This window comes from Podarcis cretensis (genome assembly GCF_951804945.1).
Source record: "Podarcis cretensis genome assembly, chromosome: 8".
Lineage (NCBI taxonomy): Eukaryota > Metazoa > Chordata > Lepidosauria > Squamata > Lacertidae > Podarcis > Podarcis cretensis.
In genome coordinates, this window is record NC_137177.1 from 5,782,828 (window position 1) to 5,802,051 (window position 19,224).

The window sequence follows — 19,224 nt, forward strand, 5'->3', positions numbered from 1 at the left end:
TTCTCCCAAGAAGCAGGCGTCTTTTAATTTCGTGACCTCTGTCCATGACTTTATATGTCCGAAACATATAAATGCATACTAAATATTAAAAAACTTCTTCTAAAGGTTGTCATCTCCTTGACATGGTGTCAAGTACGGGAGTTCCCCTCTCTCTTCTGGGGGCTCACCGCTAAGAATTAAGGAGCATTTGGTAGATTTATAGTCCTTTTATTTCAGCATTGTGTTACAAGCACAAACAGGCAACCCTCCACGAGGATATCAGTTGCCTACTATGACTCCTCCCCACTTCCGCAGCATGAAGCGCGCCAATGGCAAGTTCATCCCCCCCTCCGTCTCCTTTGTTCTCTGACATGCTCAGACCTCCGAGTTCGTGGGGAGGGAGGAGGTTTCCCCCACTCTCGATTGATGTATCGCCCAGCTGCTCCCTCCCTTCTGGTTGCTTAGCTACTATCTCATATCTGGATAGCTCCTCTCTCAGCTGTGCAGCTTCCGTGTCTGCCTGTCTCTCTGCTTCTGGAAATGCTGGATTGGGGGGGGGGAGAATATTCCCCCTCCTCTTCTTTTAGGAGCTGATCTCCCTGCAATTGCATTCCCCAATCGTCCAATCCTGACCAGCCCCCTGACACATGGGAGTTCCATGATGCCATATGGAGGTCCTCCATTCTGAGGACCTCCATACACTCTGCCCAAGCTTTCACCCTGGAGAGGTCACTTTGGTGCTGCTAACACAGTGGTTCGACTTCACCCCCAGAGGCGCACTCCATTGTGTCTTGAGACAGATGGATGCAAACCACAATATTTCAGTAAAATGATTTTTTGGGGGGTGTCTGTGTGTGCAGGGACGCAGGTGGCGCTGTGGGTTAAAGCCTCAGCGCCTAGGACTTGCCGATCGAAAGGTCGGCGGTTCGAATCCCTGCGGCGGGGTGCGCTCCCGCTGCTCGGTCCCAGCGCCTGCCAACCTAGCAGTTCGAAAGCACCTCCGGGTGCAAGTAGATAAATAGGGACCGCTTACCAGCGGGAAGGTAAACGGCGTTTCCGTGTGCGGCTCTGGCTCTGGCTCTGGCTCTGGCCAGAGCAGCGATGTCACGCTGGCCACGTGACCCGGAAGTGTCTCCGGACAGCGCTGGCCCCTGGCCTCTTAAGTGAGATGGGCGCACAACCCCAGAGTCTGTCAAGATTGGCCCGTACGGGCAGGGGTACCTTTACCTTTACTGTGTGTGCTGATACAGCTCACAAAGTTTGCAAGGGATGTTAGGTGCACCTCTGGCCCTGTGCAAAGTGAGAATGGTGTTGGGGGTCCTATTCGTGTCATGGGCAGTCTTGAGGTCCTGGCAAACAGCTGGCTTCACCAACTCCTGGAGCTTTCACTCATCGGATCACAGGAAAATGTTGGCTTCCCAGCGAGAAATCTTTCTGTGCACCCTTTCAAGGTACCACGAAGATGCAAGGATTCGGAAAAGGTGTGGGTGGGGAAAAGATTATTAAAACCACAGCTCATTTGATGGATAGCCTGTGCTCTGCCCCTGCTGCCCCAGCCAGTCTTCCAAGGGAGAACGCACCCCCCCCCACGACTCGGCCTCCTGAGGTCACCTGTCAGGCTGCTGGGGTGCAGCTTCGTAAGCCGTTTACCCGAGATTTGATTGTGGAGCCATTGCTCCTGGCTCCCATCTGTGACTCCTGGAAGGTGCCAGCAAGCGACAGCAGCCTGGGAAAGCTTCGACTGGCCAGCTAAACCAGGTGAGGGTAGCTAATGGGTCTCAAACCTTCGGTGAGTTAGGAACGTCCCCTGGATACAAAAACAGGCTCTTGCTGTCAGAAACGTCTTCCTGTTCTTTATTTGGAATCACCTTCCTTACAACTTGAATCCCTCGGTTTGGGTTCCTCCTCTGGAGCATCAGAAAACAAACTTGTCCCACCTTCCGTGACTGATGGGATAGCTCAGTTGGTAGAGCAGGGGACTCTTAATCTCAGGGTTGTGGGTTCAGGCCCCACATTGGGCCAAAAAGCCCTGCATTGCAGAAGGTTGGGCACTCGTGGTGCCTTCCAGCTCTACAATTCCATGATTCTATGTGACAGCCCTTCAGATATCTGAAGATGACTACCATATATGTCTGGGACGTGGGTGGCATTGTGGTCTAAACCAGTGTTTCCCAACCTTGGGCCTCCAGCTGTTTTTGAACTACAATTCCCATCATCCCTGACCACTGGTCTTGCTAGCTAGGGATGATGGGAGTTGTAGGCCAAAAACATCTGGAGGCCCAAGGTTGGGAAACACTGGTCTAAACCACAGATCCTAGAACTTGAAGATCAGAAGGTCGGTGGTTCGAATCCCCGCGACGGGGTAAGCTCCCGTTGCTCAGTCCCTGCTCCTGCCAACCTAACAGTTCAAAAGCACGTCAAAGTGCAAGTAGATAAATAGGTACCACTCTGGCGGGAAGGTAAATGGCGTTTCCGTGTGCTGCTCTGGTTCGCCAGAAGCGGCTTAGTCATGCTGGCCACATGACCCGGAAAAACTGTTTGTGGACAAACGTTGGCTTCCTTGGCCAGTAAAGTGAGATGAGTGCTGCAACCCCAGAGTCGTCCGCGACTCGACTTAATTGTCAGGGGTCCTTTACCTTTTAGCATATATGTCCAGCACTGCTAAATCAAACCTGGGCTTCTGGGTTCACCCAGATCCAGGCTGGGAAACTGTGGATCTTCGAGATGTTTCTGGACCACACCTATTGCCAGCCCTGAGTGTTGGCCGTATTCACTGGGGCTGCTGGGAGCTGGATCAGATGAACTTCTGGAGGCAACCAGGTCCTCTTGACTCTGATGCCCACAGAGGCCCCTTAGAAAGGCAGGGCAGAAAATGCTGTAGGCTGCTTGTAATAGGAGCTCATTGTACCTTTTGCCCCATACTTTCTAGACACAGGGCTGCACTTTCCCGGTCTGCGTCCATCTCCTTCTCCCCCAGCTGAGTTCCCCAGGAAAGCCCACTCTTCAACACACCCACTCTTTAACACTTGGGAATTGTCTACACTTCCACTTATCCCTAAAAAGCAAGTGTCCAAGTTGTTTCCTGCTTAATCCACACTTTCTAGGCTCGGGTCCAAGCGGTCTCCCCCCTTTGCCTCACTCCTTTCCCAGGGAAAACCTGCTCTTTAGCTCTAAACGGTAGCAATCCAGAGGAAACCCCAATGGCTGTTTGCTCCGATTGAGCGCTAAAGAGCATTTTCCTCCAAGAGGAGAGGTGGAGCAGCCCTGAGTCGGAACAAATGGCATTTTGGGTTTACCGCAGATAGCCTTTGCTCCGATTCAGCAGCAAATAACTCTTTTTGTGCAGGGAAAGCACTGAGGCAGAGAGAGAGAGAGAGAGAGAGAGAGAGAGAGAGAGAGAGAGACCTCTGCCGAGAAATGCAAAGCAAAGGTACACGTGGACAAGTCCTTATTGCATTTAAAAAAGAAAGAAAGAAGCCCAGCAGCTGGAATGTCCTGCAGCCAATGGAGCTGGAGGAAGATGTAATTCTCCCAGGCAGGGCTTATTTCAGTGATGCTGGCAGAGCAGCTGAGTCAAGGAAAAACCCTCTCTGGGGTCTGGAGGCCAGGAACGGAAAAAGCCCACGGTGCCGTGTGAAGAGAATATCAAAGACTGCGGCGGAGGCTTGCCAGGAATACAGGAACGGCTTTTGTGGAGCCCAGGAGCCTGACAAGAGGTGGGGGGGGGGGGAGGAGTGATAGTGGAAGTGCGTTTGTGTGTGTGGCAAGCAGAGACTGCACAGGGAGAAGGAGACCTCAGAGTCTCTGTGCGGCTGCTCCTTGCATCTAAGGTTGCCATCTCTCCCCTCTGCCGCCCGTCATGCTGTTCCTGTGTCTTTTTTCAGCAGCCTAGCATGCTGAAGACCAAGCAGTTGAAGATTAAGAACGCAGTAAGAGCCTTTGTAGGTTCAGGCCAGTGGCCCACCTAGTGCAGCATCCCCTTTGCATACCTTCCCCCAAGAGGAGAGGTGGAGAGCCAGTGTGGTGTAGTGGTTAAGAGCGGTAGACTCGTAATCTGGGGAACTGGGTTCGCGTCTCCACTCCTCCACATGCAGCTGCTGGGTGACCTTGGGCTAGTCACACTTCTCTGAAGTCTCTCAGCCTCACTCACCTCACAGAGTGTTTGTTGTGGAGGAGGAAGGGAAAGGAGAATGTTAGCCGCTTTGAGACTCCTTAAAGGGAGTGAAAGAATCATAGAATCATAGAATCATAGAGTTGGAAGAGACCACAAGGGCCATCGAGTCCAACCCCCTGCCAAGCAGGAAACACCACCAGAGCACTCCTGACATATGGTTGTCAAGCCTCTGCTTAAAGACCTCCAAAGAAGGAGACTCCACCACACTCCTTGGCAGTAAATTCCACTGTCGAACAGCTCTTACTGTCAGGAAGTTCTTCCTAATGTTTAGGTGGAATCTTCTTTCTTGTAGTTTGGAGCCATTGCTCCGTGTCCGCTTCTCTGGAGCAGAAGAAAACAACCTTTCTCCCTCCTCTATGTGACACCCTTTTATATATTTGAACATGGCTATCATATCACCCCTTAACCTCCTCTTAAGGAGATATAAAATCCAAACTACTACTCCCCTCCTTCTTCTTCTTCTTCTTCTTCTTCTTCTTCTTCTTCTTCTTCTTCTTCTTCTTCTTCTTCCAAAAAACTTCCTGAAATATACTCAGAGTCGAGAGTGGATTTCATGCTCTTTATTCAGCTCATAGCGGTGAGGAGGGAATGGAAGTCCCCTCAAAGTATCTGCTTTATATTAATTATTTACACAATGGGCTGCACGTGATTGGCTAATTCCGGAATTCTCCTGTAGGCCAATCAGGTTGCGGATTCACTTCTATCTGGAGCTGGATTGGGTGGCTCCTGCCGACCAATCATACTGCTGCATTGTTCTAGGACCAATCAGACTGCTGCAGTTTGGATCCTATTCAACTCAGTACATAACACTTCCCTATACAGGGCTGCCTTCAAAGGTCTTCTAGCAGATGACACAACCTTGATGGCAGAAAGTGAGGAGGAACTAAAGAACCTTTTAATGAGGGTGAAAGAGGAGAGCGCAAAATATGGTCTGAAGCTCAACATCAAAAAAACGAAGAACATGGCCACTGGTCACATCACCTCCTGGCAAATAGAAGGGGAAGAAATGGAGGCAGTGAGAGATTTTACTTTCTTGGGCTCCATGATCACTGCAGATGGTGACAGCAGCCACGAAATTAAAAGACGCCTGCTTCTTGGGAGGAAAGCAATGACAAACCTAGACAGCATCTTAAAAAGCAGAGACATCACCTTGCCAACAAAGGTCCATATAGTAAAAGCTATGGTTTTCCCAGTAGTGATGTATGGAAGTGAGAGCTGGACCATAAAGAAGGCTGATCGCCGAAGAATTGATGCTTTTGAATTCTGGTGCTGGAGGAGACTCTTGAGAGTCCCATGGACTGCAAGAAGATCAAACCTCTCCATTCTGAAGGAAATCAGCCCTGAGTGCTCACTGGGAGGACAGATCGTGAAGCTGAGGCTCCAAGACTTTGGCCACCTCATGAGAAGACTCCCTGGAAAAGACCCTGATGTTGGGAAAGATGGAGGGCACAAGGAGAAGGGGACAACAGAGGATGAGATGGTGGGACAGTGTTCTCAAAGCTACCAGCATGAGTTTGACCGAACTGCGGGAGGCAGTGGAAGACAGGAGTGCCTAGCGAGCTCTGGTCCAGGGGGTCACGAAGAGTCAGACACGACTAAACAACTAAACAACAACAAAGGAATTGCATATGCACAGGAGCTTTTCACAGCAATGGAGATCAAAAGGGTTTTCTGGTGTGTGTGTTTCTTTGTGGCTGATTAGCTGCTCTCCCTGTGCAAAGGTCAGAGGGGGCAGGGTTCCTGTTGAGGCAGGTGATTAGCTGTGGGAGGAGCTTATCAGGGCTTGCAGGGCAGCAGCTGCACGCGCAGTTTGATCCATCTTTTAGATTTAGGGGAGCTAGTCTCAAACGTTTGTTGGGGGAGACCTAGGTTTTTTTTGGGTGGAGTTATTTGTCCTGTCTTCATGCTTTTTATGATGGAGGACCACTGTAGCCACCCCCAACGACATGTTCTCAAGATGGAGAGTGAGGGAACAGCTGCAGTCGCCTGCGGTTCCTGCGCAATGTTTGCCATCTTGCCAAAGGTTGCAGGCAGCTTTACCTGCAGCAATTGCATGTTGATTGCCCTCTTAGAAGACAAAGTCCAGCAACTGGAGGAACGTGTAGCTACGCTCCAAAGAATTAGAGAGCTGGAGCTCTTCTTGGAAGCAACTGAGCACACCGTCTCCGCCAAGGAGGAGACAGGGGACTCCCCTGAGAAGGAGGCTAGTTCACCAACACAGGAGCCAGATATATGGAGAAACGTGACTCAAAGAAGTAGGAGGCCCAGGGTTCGCTCTGATTGTTTAGAAATACACAATCGCTTTGAGGTCCTCTCCCCTAGCATGGAAGATGAAGAGCAGACTCCATTTGAGGATCTCTCCCTCATTACAGTCGATCAGGTATATGAAGACGAGCAGCAAAGTCAGTCCTCAGGGAATGTGCAGGCGACCTTGGAACGGACAGCTCACGGAAGAACCCCGACCAAACCTAAGAGGAGGCGTGTAGTGGTGATAGGGGATTCCCTACTGAGGGGAACAGAAGCAGTGATCTGTGGGCCTGACAAGATGTCTTGGGAAGTGTGCTGTCTCCCCGGGGCTAAGATCCAAGATGTAACTGAACGACTGCAAGGAATCATAAAACCCACTGACAAATACCCCTTCCTCTTGGTTCATGTGGGAACCAATGACACTGCAAGCAATAGCCTCCAGAAAATCAAAAGAGACTATGGGGCTCTGGGCAGGAAATTGAAGCAATTAAATGCACAAATTGTCATCTCATCTGTCCTCCCAGTTGAACGACGTGGCCCAGGGAGAGAGGGAAAAATAGTGGAAGTGAACAGCTGGCTTCGCAAATGGTGTAAACAGGAATGGTTTGGATTCTTAGATCACGGACTGCAGTTTCTTGAAGATGGACTTCTGGCAAGCGATGGGCTGCACCTCACAACGGTTGGGAGGAATGTTTTTGTCAAAAATCTCAGAAACCTCATCAGGAGAGCTTTAAACTGACTAATGTGGGGGAGGGAGACAGTGCTCCTGAAGGTAGGCGTCTATCAATTGATGAAGATGATCATCCAAATGTCATAGACCAAATGGAGCAAACAGCACACAGACCTAGTGGTGGGAAGAAAAAATCCTTAAATAAGAGACACGGGGGAATGATTAATGGACTTCAATGTCTGTACACTAATGCGCAAAGCATGGGAAATAAACAAGATGAGCTTGAGCTCTTGGTACAGCAAACTAAATATGACATAATAGGCATCACTGAAACCTGGTGGGATAAGTCCCACGATTGGAATGTAATAATGGAGGGATACAATCTATTTCAGAGAAACAGACCAGACAAGAAAGGAGGAGGAGTGGCGTTATATGTCAGGGATGTGTATACCTGTGAAGAGATCCAAGATTTAGAACCTCAAAGCCAAAGTGAGAGCATTTGGGTCAAAATTAAGGGAGAGAAGAATAACAGTGACCTCATTGTGGGAGTTTACTATAGATCCCCAAGCCAAACGGAGGACATAGATGATGCCTTTCTGGAACAGATGGCCAAGCATGCAAAAGGAAGGGAGATAGTAGTAATGGGGGACTTCAATTACCCGGATATTGTTGGATGTCAAACTCAGCCAAGAGCATAAGGTCAAACAGATTCCTCACTGGCCTTGCAGACAACTTCATTGTCCAGAAAGTGGGAGAAGCAACAAGAGGAACAGCCATTTTAGATCTGGTCCTAACCAATGTTGATGACCTGGTTAGTGGGGTAGAAGTGGAAGGATCATTAGGCGTGAGTGATCATGCTCTTCTGAAGTTAACTATACAGCGGAAAGGAGCAGCCAAGCATACTAGGACTCAATTTCTTGACTCTAAGAAAGCCGACTTCATAAAACTTAGGGAAGTGCTGGGTGAGATCCCATGGACAGTAATACTAAAAGGAAAGGGAGTTCATGATGGCTGGGAGTTTGTTAAGAGGGAGATAGTAAAAGCACAACTTCAGGCAATACCAATGAGACGGAAACATGGAAGGTGCCTAAAGAAGCCAGGGTGGCTATCTAAAGAACTTTTAACTGAGTTAAGATTAAAAAAGGATGTGTACAAAAAATGGAAAAGGGGGGAAACCACCAAAGAGGAATTCAAACAAATAGCCAGCACGTGTAGACACAAAGTCAGAAAAGCTAAAGCACAGAATGAACTCAGGCTTGCTAGAGAGGTTAAAAGCAACAAAAAAGGCTTTTATGGGTATGTTCGTAGCAAAAGGAAGAACAAAGAAACAGTGGGGTCACTCAGAGGAGAAGATGGTGAAATGCAAACAGGGGACACAGAAAGGGCTGAACTCCTCAATGCCTTCTTTGCCTCAGTCTTCTCCGATAAAGAAAACAATGCCCGACCTGAAGAATTTGGAGCAAATGATTCAGCAGAGGAAACACAGCCCAGAATAACTAAGGAGATAGTACAAGAATACTTGGCTAGTCTAGATGTATTCAAGTCTCCAGGGCCAGATGAACTGCATCCAAGAGTATTAAAAGAACTGGCAGATGTGATCTCAGAACCACTGGCAGTCATCTTTGAGAATTCCTGGAGAACAGGCGAAGTCCCAGCAGACTGGAGGAGGGCAAATGTTGTCCCTATTTTCAAAAAGGGGAAAAGAGAGGACCCAAATAATTACCGCCCAGTCAGTCTGACATCAATACCAGGGAAGATTCTGGAGCAGATCACTAAGCAAACAGTCTGTGAGCACCTAGAAAGGAATGCTGTGATCACCAATAGTCAGCATGGATTTCTGAAAAATAAGTCATGTCAGACTAACCTGATCTCGTTTTTTGACAGAATTACAAGCCTGGTAGATGAAGGGAACGCAGTGGATGTAGCCTACCTTGATTTCAGCAAGGCATTTGACAAGGTGCCCCATGATATTTTTGTAAAGAAGCTGGTAAAATGCGGTCTTGACTACGCTACCACTCAGTGGATTTGTAACTGGCTGACTGACCGAACCCAAAGGGTGCTCATCAATGGTTCCTCTTCATCCTGGAGAAGAGTGACTAGTGGGGTGCCACAGGGTTCTGTCTTGGGCCCGGTCTTATTCAACATCTTTATCAACGACTTGGATGATGGACTCAAGGGCATCCTGATCAAATTTGCAGATGACACCAAACTGGGAGGGGTGGCTAACACCCCAGAGGACAGGATCACACTTCAAAACGACCTTGACGGATTAGAGAACTGGGCCAAAACAAACAAGATGAATTTTAACAGGGAGAAATGTAAAGTATTACACTTGGGCAAAAAAAATGAGAGGCACAAATACAAGATGGGTGACACCTGGCTTGAGAGCAGTACATGTGAAAAGGATCTAGGAGTCTTGGTTGACCACAAACTTGACATGAGCCAACAGTGTGACGCGGCAGCTAAAAAAGCCAATGCAATTCTGGGCTGCATCAATAGGAGTATAGCATCTAGATCAAGGGAAGTAATAGTGCCACTGTATTCTGCTCTGGTCAGACCTCACCTGGAGTACTGTGTCCAGTTCTGGGCACCACAGTTCAAGAAGGACATGGACAAACTGGAACATGTCCAGAGGAGGGCAACCAAAATGGTCAAAGGCCTGGAAACGATGCCTTATGAGGAACGGCTAAGGGAGCTGGGCATGTTTAGCCTGGAGAAGAGGAGGTTAAGGGGTGATATGATAGCCATGTTCAAATATATAAAAGGATGTCACACGGAGCGGACACGGAGCAATGGATCCAAACTACAAGAAAGAAGATTCCACCTAAACATTAGGAAGAACTTCCTGACAGTAAGAGCTGTTTGACAGTGGAATTTGCTGCCAAGGAGTGTGGTGGAGTCTCCTTCTTTGGAGGTCTTTAAGCAGAGGCTTGACAACCATATGTCAGGAGTGCTCTGATGGTGTTTCCTGCTTGGCAGGGGGTTGGACTTGATGGCCCTTGTGGTCTCTTTCAACTCTGATTCTATGATTCTATGATTCTACGAATGCCTGCTAACACTTCAAGCTGCCACGAAGGGCACAAGCTCAGAGGCGGATTGAAAGGTTGGCAATTGAGAGTTGTGCAATTGATGCCGGCCTGTCCATGCAGTGGGATTTTCTGCATTTTTCCTTGGGAGGAAAAGGCACCCAGGTTTTTCTCCGTTTCCTGCACTTCCAACCCACTCCCTCCCGGGAAAGGCTGGAGCTGTGAGAATTATGCAAAAGCTAGTGCTACATCCAGCAAGCTTCTCTCCTCCCTCGCTCAAGTAGAGATAATTGAATCAGCCACCTGCCCTCTGTTACGGCATCTAAAGAGACTTGACCCTGGCGGGTTAGCAGGAAAATCTCTGTTGGAAGTCCTCGTTCATTCCCACTCTGGCGGAATATAGGGAGTAAATTAGAGGGAGCCGCACATCATAATTGACCAGGGGGCAGAGATGAGAGAGAGACAGACAGACAGAAAGAGAGAGTTAATCCAGCCAGTCTATGAAGGCACTAAGGTTTTCAGGGGGCACTTTTGTGCTCCAGATTATAATTTTAACTGTGCATTTTATAGCTAGAAGAATAAAATCCAGCGGCGCTCACCATGGCTCCGGTTTGTGAGAGAGATGTTCAGCAAAAGGTAAAGGGACCCCTGACCATTAGGTCCAGTCGTGGCCGACTCTGGGGTTGCGGCGCTCATCTCGCTTTATTGGCCGAGGGAGCCGCCATACAGCTTCCGGGTCATGTGGCCAGCATGACTAAGCCGCTTCTGGCGAACCAGAGCAGCGCACGGAAACGCTGTTTACCTTCCCGCCAGAGTGGTACCTATTTATGTACTTGCACTTTTGACATACTTTCGAACTGCTAGGGGGGCAGGAGCAGGGACCGAGCAACGGGAGCTTACTCCATCGTGGAGATTCGAACCGCTGACCTTCTGATCGGTAAGCTCTAGGCTCTGTGGTTTAACCCACAGTGCCACCTGCGTCCACCTTGCTTGGTCCCAAATACACCATAAATTTAATGCACATGACTCCTCCCGCTTAAGAATCCTGGGAACTATAGTTTGCCACGGGTGATTGGAGCTGTAGCTCTCCAAGTGGGTAAACTACAGTTTCCAAGGCCTGGGTTGTTGTTTTTGTTGTTTTTGCGGGAAGCCATGTTCTTTCAGCGGACACGGGTGGCGCTGTGGGTTAAACCACAGAGCCTAGGATTAGCTGATCAGCAGGTCGGCGGTTCGAATCCCTGTGACGGGGTGAGCTCCCGTTGCTCAGTCCCTGCTCCTGCCAACCTAGCAGTTCGAAAGCACATCAAAGTGCAAGTAGATAAATAGGTACCACTCCGGTGGGAAGGTAAACGGCGTTTCCGTGCGCTGCTCTGGTTCGCCAGAAGCGGCTTAGTCATGCTGGCCACCTGACCCGGAAGCTGTACGCCGGCTCCCTCGGCCAGTAAAGCGAGATGAGCACCACAACCCCAGAGTCGGTCACGACTGGACCTAATGGTCAGGAGTCCCTTTACCTTTACCTATGTTCTTTTAATGTATAATGTAGCTGTGGTCTTTGCTTCCAGGGTTGCCAGCTGACCCTAGTTGGCCAGCCCTGTTCCCTTTCATGATGAGCAGAGATCAGTGCCTCAAGCTTTTTGTAGTATGGGTGACAATCGCTCGCTAGTGTTGCCACATCAAGATTTGAAGGTGTGGCATCGGTTGTCTGTTGAAAAGCTCATGGTCCTCGTTGCAACTGCTCAGCAATCATCCTGTTCCTTGTCAAATCCTGGGCTCTGAGATGGCCTGATGGAAATAACCCCTGTTGGAGGGCAGGGGAGATACATTGAATTAAAAAAACCTTTGGTCCTCTGCATGTTGCTGAACTACAAAACCCACCATCCCTGCCCATTGGCTGTGCTTCCAGGGGTTGATGGGAGTTGTTGGCATCCGTCTGCCTTGGGAGATAATGGAGGGGTACGCGTTTGGGGGTGGTCAAACCACTGGAGAGTTGCAGCTTCTGCTGTGGCTGTAGAGACCGATACAGGAGAGACATGTTTTGTTGCAGCTGGGGCAGAGGAAGGCATCCGGTTGTGCTGCTGCAAATGGGAGTTGCAGTTCAGCATCATCGGGGTGTGTGTGTGTATACTGAGTGCAGTAGGGGGAGTGATTTACACCAGGTCCCTCCCCGTTGTGTAGCTAATTGCTGCACAATGTGCGTTTGTGTGATGCTTTCATGGCAATTGTGCTGCACTTTTGAGGAAAACTACTGGGTGGCATTGTGGGTCAAACCACAGAGCCTAGGACTTGCCAATCAGAAGATCGGTGGTTCGAATCCCCGCGACGGGGTGAGCTCCTGTTGTTCGGTCCCTCCTCCTGCCAACCTAGCAGTTTGAAAGCACATCAAAGTGCAAGTAGATAAATAGGTACCACTCCGGCGGGAAGGTAAACGCCGTTTCCGTGCGGTGCTCTGGTTCGCCAGAAGCGGCTTAGTCATGCTGGCCACATGACCCAGAAGCTGTACGCCGGCTCCCTCAGCCAATAAAGCGAGATGAGCGCCGCAACCCCAGAGTCGGTCACGACTGGACCTAATGGTCAGGGGTCCCTTTACCTTTACTGTGCCCGGGCTCAGTATTAACATGTGTGCGCGCACACGCAAAATACTGAGGACACCTGCAAACTACACATTCTAATGTGCCATTAAGTCCCACGTGTTGCAACTTACTTTAGGTGGCAGGTGACTCATTGTTTTACACAGGTGCCAAGAGGGCGTGAGCTTTGTCTAGGCTACGCCATGACTTCATGTCTAGGGTGGGATTTGAACTCGGATCTCTGTGCCCTCTGTGGCTGAAGAAGCAAGCCGTTGCTGTATGAAGCCTCCCTCCCCCCCCCCCCCCCGCTTTTCTGCAATCCATGCCTGGTGTTTTTCAGCCTTCGTTCTGTTTGGGAATTAAAAATAGAAATAGATTTTCTCTCGCCCAGGAGGTTGGTGAATGGAACTAGGCCTGTATGTGGGCTGTCGCTGGTAGGATCCGTCTGTTCTGCTGAAGGGTCCAACGCAGGAGGAGAGGCGGTCGGGGGGGGGGGAGGGGGCAGGGAAGCAATGTTCTCCAAGCTGGCGTGGGGAGAGGGGTTTGATTGAAACAAAAGCCTGCAGTGGTCTCAGAGCAAAACAGTCTCTTCCCAGAATTTCCCTTGGAAGTGTGCTTGCCACACTGCCCAGGAGAGATAAAAAGGTCCAGGTCTGATCCTGGACATCTCTAACCCCTTCTGCAAGAACTCAGCTGGTTAGGGTGGTTCCGGTAACACCAAAGTTGCAGGTACAATCCCCATTTGGGACAGCTGCATATTGCCGCATTGCAGGGGGTTGGACGCGGGTGGCGCTGTGGTCTAAACCACTGAGCCTCTTGGGCTTGCCGATCAGAAGGTCGGCGGTTCGAATCCACACGATGGAGTGAGCTCTTGTTGCTCTGTCCCAGCTTCTGCCAACCTAGCAGTTCGAAGCACACAAGTGCAAGTAGATAAATAGGTACCACTGCGGCGGGAAGGTAAACGGCGTTTCCGTGCACTCTGGTTTCCGTCACGGTGTCCTGTTGTGCCAGAAGCGGTTTAGTCCTGCTGGCCACGTGACCCAGAAAGCTGTCTGTGGACAAACGCCGGCTCCCTCGCCCTGAAAGCGAGATGAGTGCCGCAACCCCAGAGTCGCCTTTGACTGGACTTAACCATCCAGGGTTCCTTTGTTTTTGTTGTTGTTTAGTCATTTAGTCGTGTCCGACTCTTCGTGACCCCCTGGACCAGAGCACACCAGGCACTCCTGTCTTCCACTGCCTCCCGCAGTTTGGTCAAACTCATGCTGGCAGCTTCGAGAACACTGTTCAGCCATCTCGTCCTCTATCGTCCCCTTCTCCTTGTGCCCTCCATCTTTCCCAACATCAGGGTCTTTTCCAGGGAGTCTTCTCTTCTCATGAGGTGGCCAAAGTATTGGAGCCTCAGCTTCAGGATCTGTCCTTCCAGGGAGCACTCAGGGCTGATTTCCTTAAAATGGAGAGGTTTGATCTTCTTGCAGTCCATGGGACTCTCAAGAGTCTCGTCCAGCACCAGAATTCAAAAGCATCAATTCTTTGGCGATCAGCCGTCTTTATGGTCCAGCTCTCACTTCCATACATCACTACTGGTCTTGTAGTCCTACTAGCGTAATTTGTTGGTTACAGTTGCTCTTCGAATAATTTGTATATTTCTTCCAATCGTCTGTGAATCTCTGGTCCCGCAGGTTTTGAATCCTTCCTGTCATTTTGTCCAATTCTGCATAGTCCATTAATTTTATTTGCCATTCTTCTTTCGTCGGCACCTCGTCTTGTTTCCATTTATGGGCTAACAATACTCTTGCTGGACCTAATAGGTATCTCAAGCCATTTGCGCATGTTGTCATGCAACCAGTCCATGCAGAATGTAGGCAACCTATATATAGAAATGAGCAAACCAGTGATATTTTAGGGAGCAGGCTAGCAGGCAGGCTCCCATGACTTACATCATAGGAGCCTACACAACACAAAACACTTGCTGTATGTTGTTTTTTATCTTATATTTTGGAAATGTACATCCAGGTTTTTTTTCCTTTAAATTTTTTTGGGGCCCCCAAGAGAGCGGGGCCCTAAGCTAGAGTTTGTTTAGCTTATATGTAAATTTGGCACTGGCTGGATGCAGAGCACTGGCCATTCTGGCTAGTAGCCATCGATAGCCCTCTCTGTCATACATTTGTCTAATCCTCATTTAAATCTGTCCAAGTCTGTGGCTGCCGCTGGCTCTGCCATTCCAGGTTCCTTCTATGCTGTTATGTACTGAGTTGAATAGGATCCAAAATGCAGCAGTCTGATTGGTCCTAGAAAAATAGGATTCAGAATGCAGCAGTCTGATTGGTCCTAGAACAATAGGGTCCAGAATGCAGCAGTCTGATTGGTCTGCAGGAGCCACCCAATCCTGCCCCAGGTGGAAGTGAATCCGCAACCTGATTGGCCTACAGGAGAATCCCGGAATTAGCCAATCACGTGGGGCCCACTGTGTAAATAATGCATATAAAGCAGATATTGTGGGGGAACTTCCATTCCTCCTCACCACTATGAGCTGAATGAAGAGCATGAAATCCACTCTCGACTCTGAGTATATTTTATATGCGCTGCGTGAAGAAGCCCTGAACCTTCCAAGATTCTGCTTCGTCGGATCTCCACAAATTCTGGCGTCATGAAAGGAAACTTTTATCCATCCACTTTCTCCACGTCACACAGCAATTCAATCACGTCTACCATCTCCCCCTTTGCTCACACTTTCTCTAAATAAAAAAAAAACACTGCAACTTTCCCCCATGAGGGACTTGCTCCACCCCTGACCGTTTTGCTTGCCCTTTCCTAAAGCTTTTCCAGCTCTTCAGTACCCTTTTTGAGGCGAGGCGACCAGAACCCCACAGAATTCGAAGTGCGGTCGCACCATAGATTTGTATAAGGGCATTACGCTATTGGCAGTTTTATTTTCAGTTCCTTTCCTAATGATCCCTAAGTAAGTATGTGTTGGAAGCCTCCCAGAGTGGCTGGGGCAACCCAGCCAGATAGGTGGGGTATAAATAATAAAGTTATTATTATTATTATTATTAAGGAAGGACTGTTTCCGAGTAGTCAGGCATGTGTTTTGCAAAGGGTCCCAGGATAATCGTATGGTGGATTATGGTGGATAATAAATAATAATAATAATAATAATAATAATAATAATAATAATAATAATATTTTTGTTATTAACTGATAACAGTAACTGATGCAGGCAGGAATAGGAGCAAAGTTTCCCGCTGCCTTCCCTTTAGGGTTGTGTTTGTGTGTGTGAATTCAATTCAGCTTGAGAATACACCTAATTTGCACTTTCTGAAGCAATCTGCAAACTGAAAGAGCGCCGTTCTTCAAAATGTGTGCTTCTGCAAATTTTGCAAGGCAGCTCTGCCGCCAAGCAAGGCGCACAACAATACATATACTAGATAAGGATGCATATACCTTGGTTTTGGGTAAAGAATTTTTATTCCGCTTTATCATGTATGTAAAACAGAGATAACAGAGCAAATCAGATAGCTCAGTTGGTAGAGCATGAGACTCTTAATCTCAGGTTTGTGGGTTCGAGTACCACCGATACATCATCTCCATATAAGTCTCCTTCAATGCACAGCATGCTGTAAATTTTAAATCCTCCTTCCATAGCTTTTCCCAATGTGAAAATTCTGTGTTCTTGAATTTCATAATGTCATGTATCTAAAAGTGACTATCACTTGCTGTCTTTCAGATCCTGTTGGCCTGAACTGCCTGAAGAGGATGTTGCCGCCGCATTGGGGGTGGTGGCTGACCTCTTGCACTTTCGCCAAAGTCTTGGTGGCCTCGGCCGTCTTCGCCGAGAACGCCTCCTGGGCCGGAGCCTACGATGCCGAGACAAAGGTCAATAGCAGCTGCGAAGGATCCAACAAATGTCAACCAGGAGTGTTGCTCCCCGTCTGGCAGCCGGACAACCCATCCTTTGGCGACAAGGCTGCCAGAGCCATCGTCTACTTCGTTGCCATGATGTACATGTTCCTTGGAGTCTCCATCATCGCTGACCGCTTCATGGCATCCATCGAGGTCATCACCTCCAAGGAGAAGGAGATCACCATCACCAAGTCCAATGGTGAGACCAGCATTGGAACCGTGAGGATCTGGAACGAGACGGTCTCCAACCTCACCCTGATGGCTTTGGGTTCGTCGGCGCCAGAGATCCTCCTCTCAGTGATTGAGGTCTGCGGCCACAACTTCCAAGCCGGTGAGTTGGGTCCTGGCACCATCGTGGGCAGCGCGGCCTTCAACATGTTTGTGGTCATTGCCGTGTGCGTCTACGTTATCCCCAACGGCGAGAGCCGCAAGATCAAGCACCTGAGGGTGTTCTTCGTCACAGCTTCCTGGAGCATCTTCGCCTACATCTGGTTGTACCTGATCTTGGCGGTCTTCTCGCCAGGGATCGTGCAAGTGTGGGAAGCCTTGCTGACCCTCGTCTTCTTCCCGGTCTGTGTGGTCTTCGCCTGGATGGCGGACAAGCGCCTGCTCTTCTACAAGTACGTCTACAAGAGGTATCGGGCGGATCCTCGCAGCGGCATCATCATTGGCACTGAGGGCGAGTTCCCCAAGGGGATAGAGATGGACGGCAGCTTCGTGGGCAATGACCACCGGGAGAGCGTCTTTGTGGATGGGAGCGCGGCCTCGGTGGCCCCGCTCCCCATCACCACCCAGGAGGAGAAGGAGCTGGACGAGAGCCGCAAGGAGGTCATTCAGATCCTCAAAGACCTCAAGCAGAAGCACCCGGACAAGGAGCTGGACCAGTTGGTTGAGATGGCCAACTATTACGCCCTGTTGCACCAGCAGAAAAGCCGGGCTTTCTACCGCATCCAGGCCACACGGATGATGACAGGGGCGGGGAACATCCTCAAGAAGCACGTCTCCGAGTTCTCCAAGAAGTCCGTGAACCTGCTGGAGGTGCCTTCAGAAGCAGAGGCAGAAGAGAACTACAGCAAGATCTTCTTTGAGCCCTACATGTACCACTGCCTGGAGAACTGCGGCTCGGTCACGTTGACCGTGGCTTGCCAGCAGGGCGGCGACACCTACAACACCTTCTACGTGGACTACAAGACGGAGGACGGCTCGGCCAAGGCGGGCTCTGACTATGAGTTCAGCGAGGGGACGCTGATCTTCAAGCCTGGCGAGACGCAGAAAGAGCTGAAGATTGGCATCATCGACGACGACATCTTTGAGGAAGATGAGCACTTCTTCGTCCGGCTGCTCAACCTGCGGGTGGGGGATGCCGAGGGCATGTTTGAGTCCGATTCGGCTGACCACCCCAAGGGCAGGCTCGTGGCGCCGCTGGTGGCCACCGTGACCATTTTGGACGATGACCACGCCGGCATCTTCACCTTCCAGGATAAACTATTGAGGGTCAGTGAGTGCCAAGGGACCCTGGAGGTCAAGGTCATCCGCAGCTCGGGGGCCCGTGGGACGGTCATGGTCCCCTACCAGACGGTGGAAGGGACGGCGCGAGGAGGGGGAGTGGACTACGAAGACTCTTGCGGGGAGCTGGAGTTCAAAGATGACGAAACAGTGTAAGTAAACAATGCTGCTTCTTTCCTTGCTTGTTCAATGTATTTTTTTAAAAAAATTAATTTGGTTTTACATATTTAAATTTATAATCATATCCAAAGTTACAAGATTCCTCCAAATCTCTGTACTTTCCCCCATCCCCTCTGTGGGTTCTGTTGTTAAACCTTTTCTACTGCGTCTCTCTCTTTTTTTAATAATCCAAATTTTTATAACTCCATTGTGTCCATAGTTCTTGTTATACCATGAGTGTTATTGCAGTCCTGCTAACGTTTTCAACTGCTTACAGTGGTCTTCAAGATAAGTTATAATTCCCCCCCCCCCCCCATGTCTTTTTAAAATTTCGGTCTTCCTGGTTCCTAAGCTTTCTGGTCATTTTTGCCATTTCAGCATAGTCCATCAACTTTGTTTGCCACTCTTTTCTGGTAGGGACTTTATATTCTTTCCATCTCTGGGACAATACCATCTGCGCAGCTGTCATCGCATACATGAAAAGTCTTTTCTGCTCCCTTAGAATTTCAGCACCTACAATTCCTAATAGAAAAGCCTCTGCTATATATATATATATATATATATATATATATATATATATATTTATATATATTTATTTTAAACGCCCCCCCCAATTCATTATACAGTGGTACCTCTGGTTGCAAACGGGATTCGTTCCGGAGGCCCATTCACAACATGAAAAGAACACAACCCGCAGCGGCGCGCCTGCAAACGTGTGGTTTGCAATTCGCCGCTTCTGCGCATGCGCGTGACGTCATTTTGTGCTTCTGTGCATGGAAGTAACCCTTTCCGGTACTTCTGGGTCGCCGCGGGACTTAACCTGAAAGAACGTAACATGAAACGGACATAACATGTGGTATGACTGTCTATCATTTCCCAGAATACTTTTAGTTATTCATTTTTCCCTCCTGGGTGAGCAAAAGCGAGGCAGACAGGTTGGAATTGAATTATTTAACTGTTTCCCAGCACACCATGAGCCTTTGCGGAGCAGGTCCC

General features: G+C 49.2%; 1 protein-coding gene across 1 annotated transcript in view; it reads left to right on the forward strand.

Moving 5' to 3' along the window:
- Positions 1 to 19,224, forward strand: part of SLC8A2 (solute carrier family 8 member A2) — a 143,147-nt gene that overhangs the window by 39,372 nt on the left and 84,551 nt on the right. The window contains exon 2 of the mRNA XM_079985332.1: positions 16,388 to 18,221. Within this exon, the coding sequence (XP_079841458.1) occupies positions 16,417 to 18,221 (1,805 nt within the window). The 5' untranslated portion in view covers positions 16,388 to 16,416. The remainder of the gene's footprint in view (positions 1 to 16,387; positions 18,222 to 19,224) is intronic.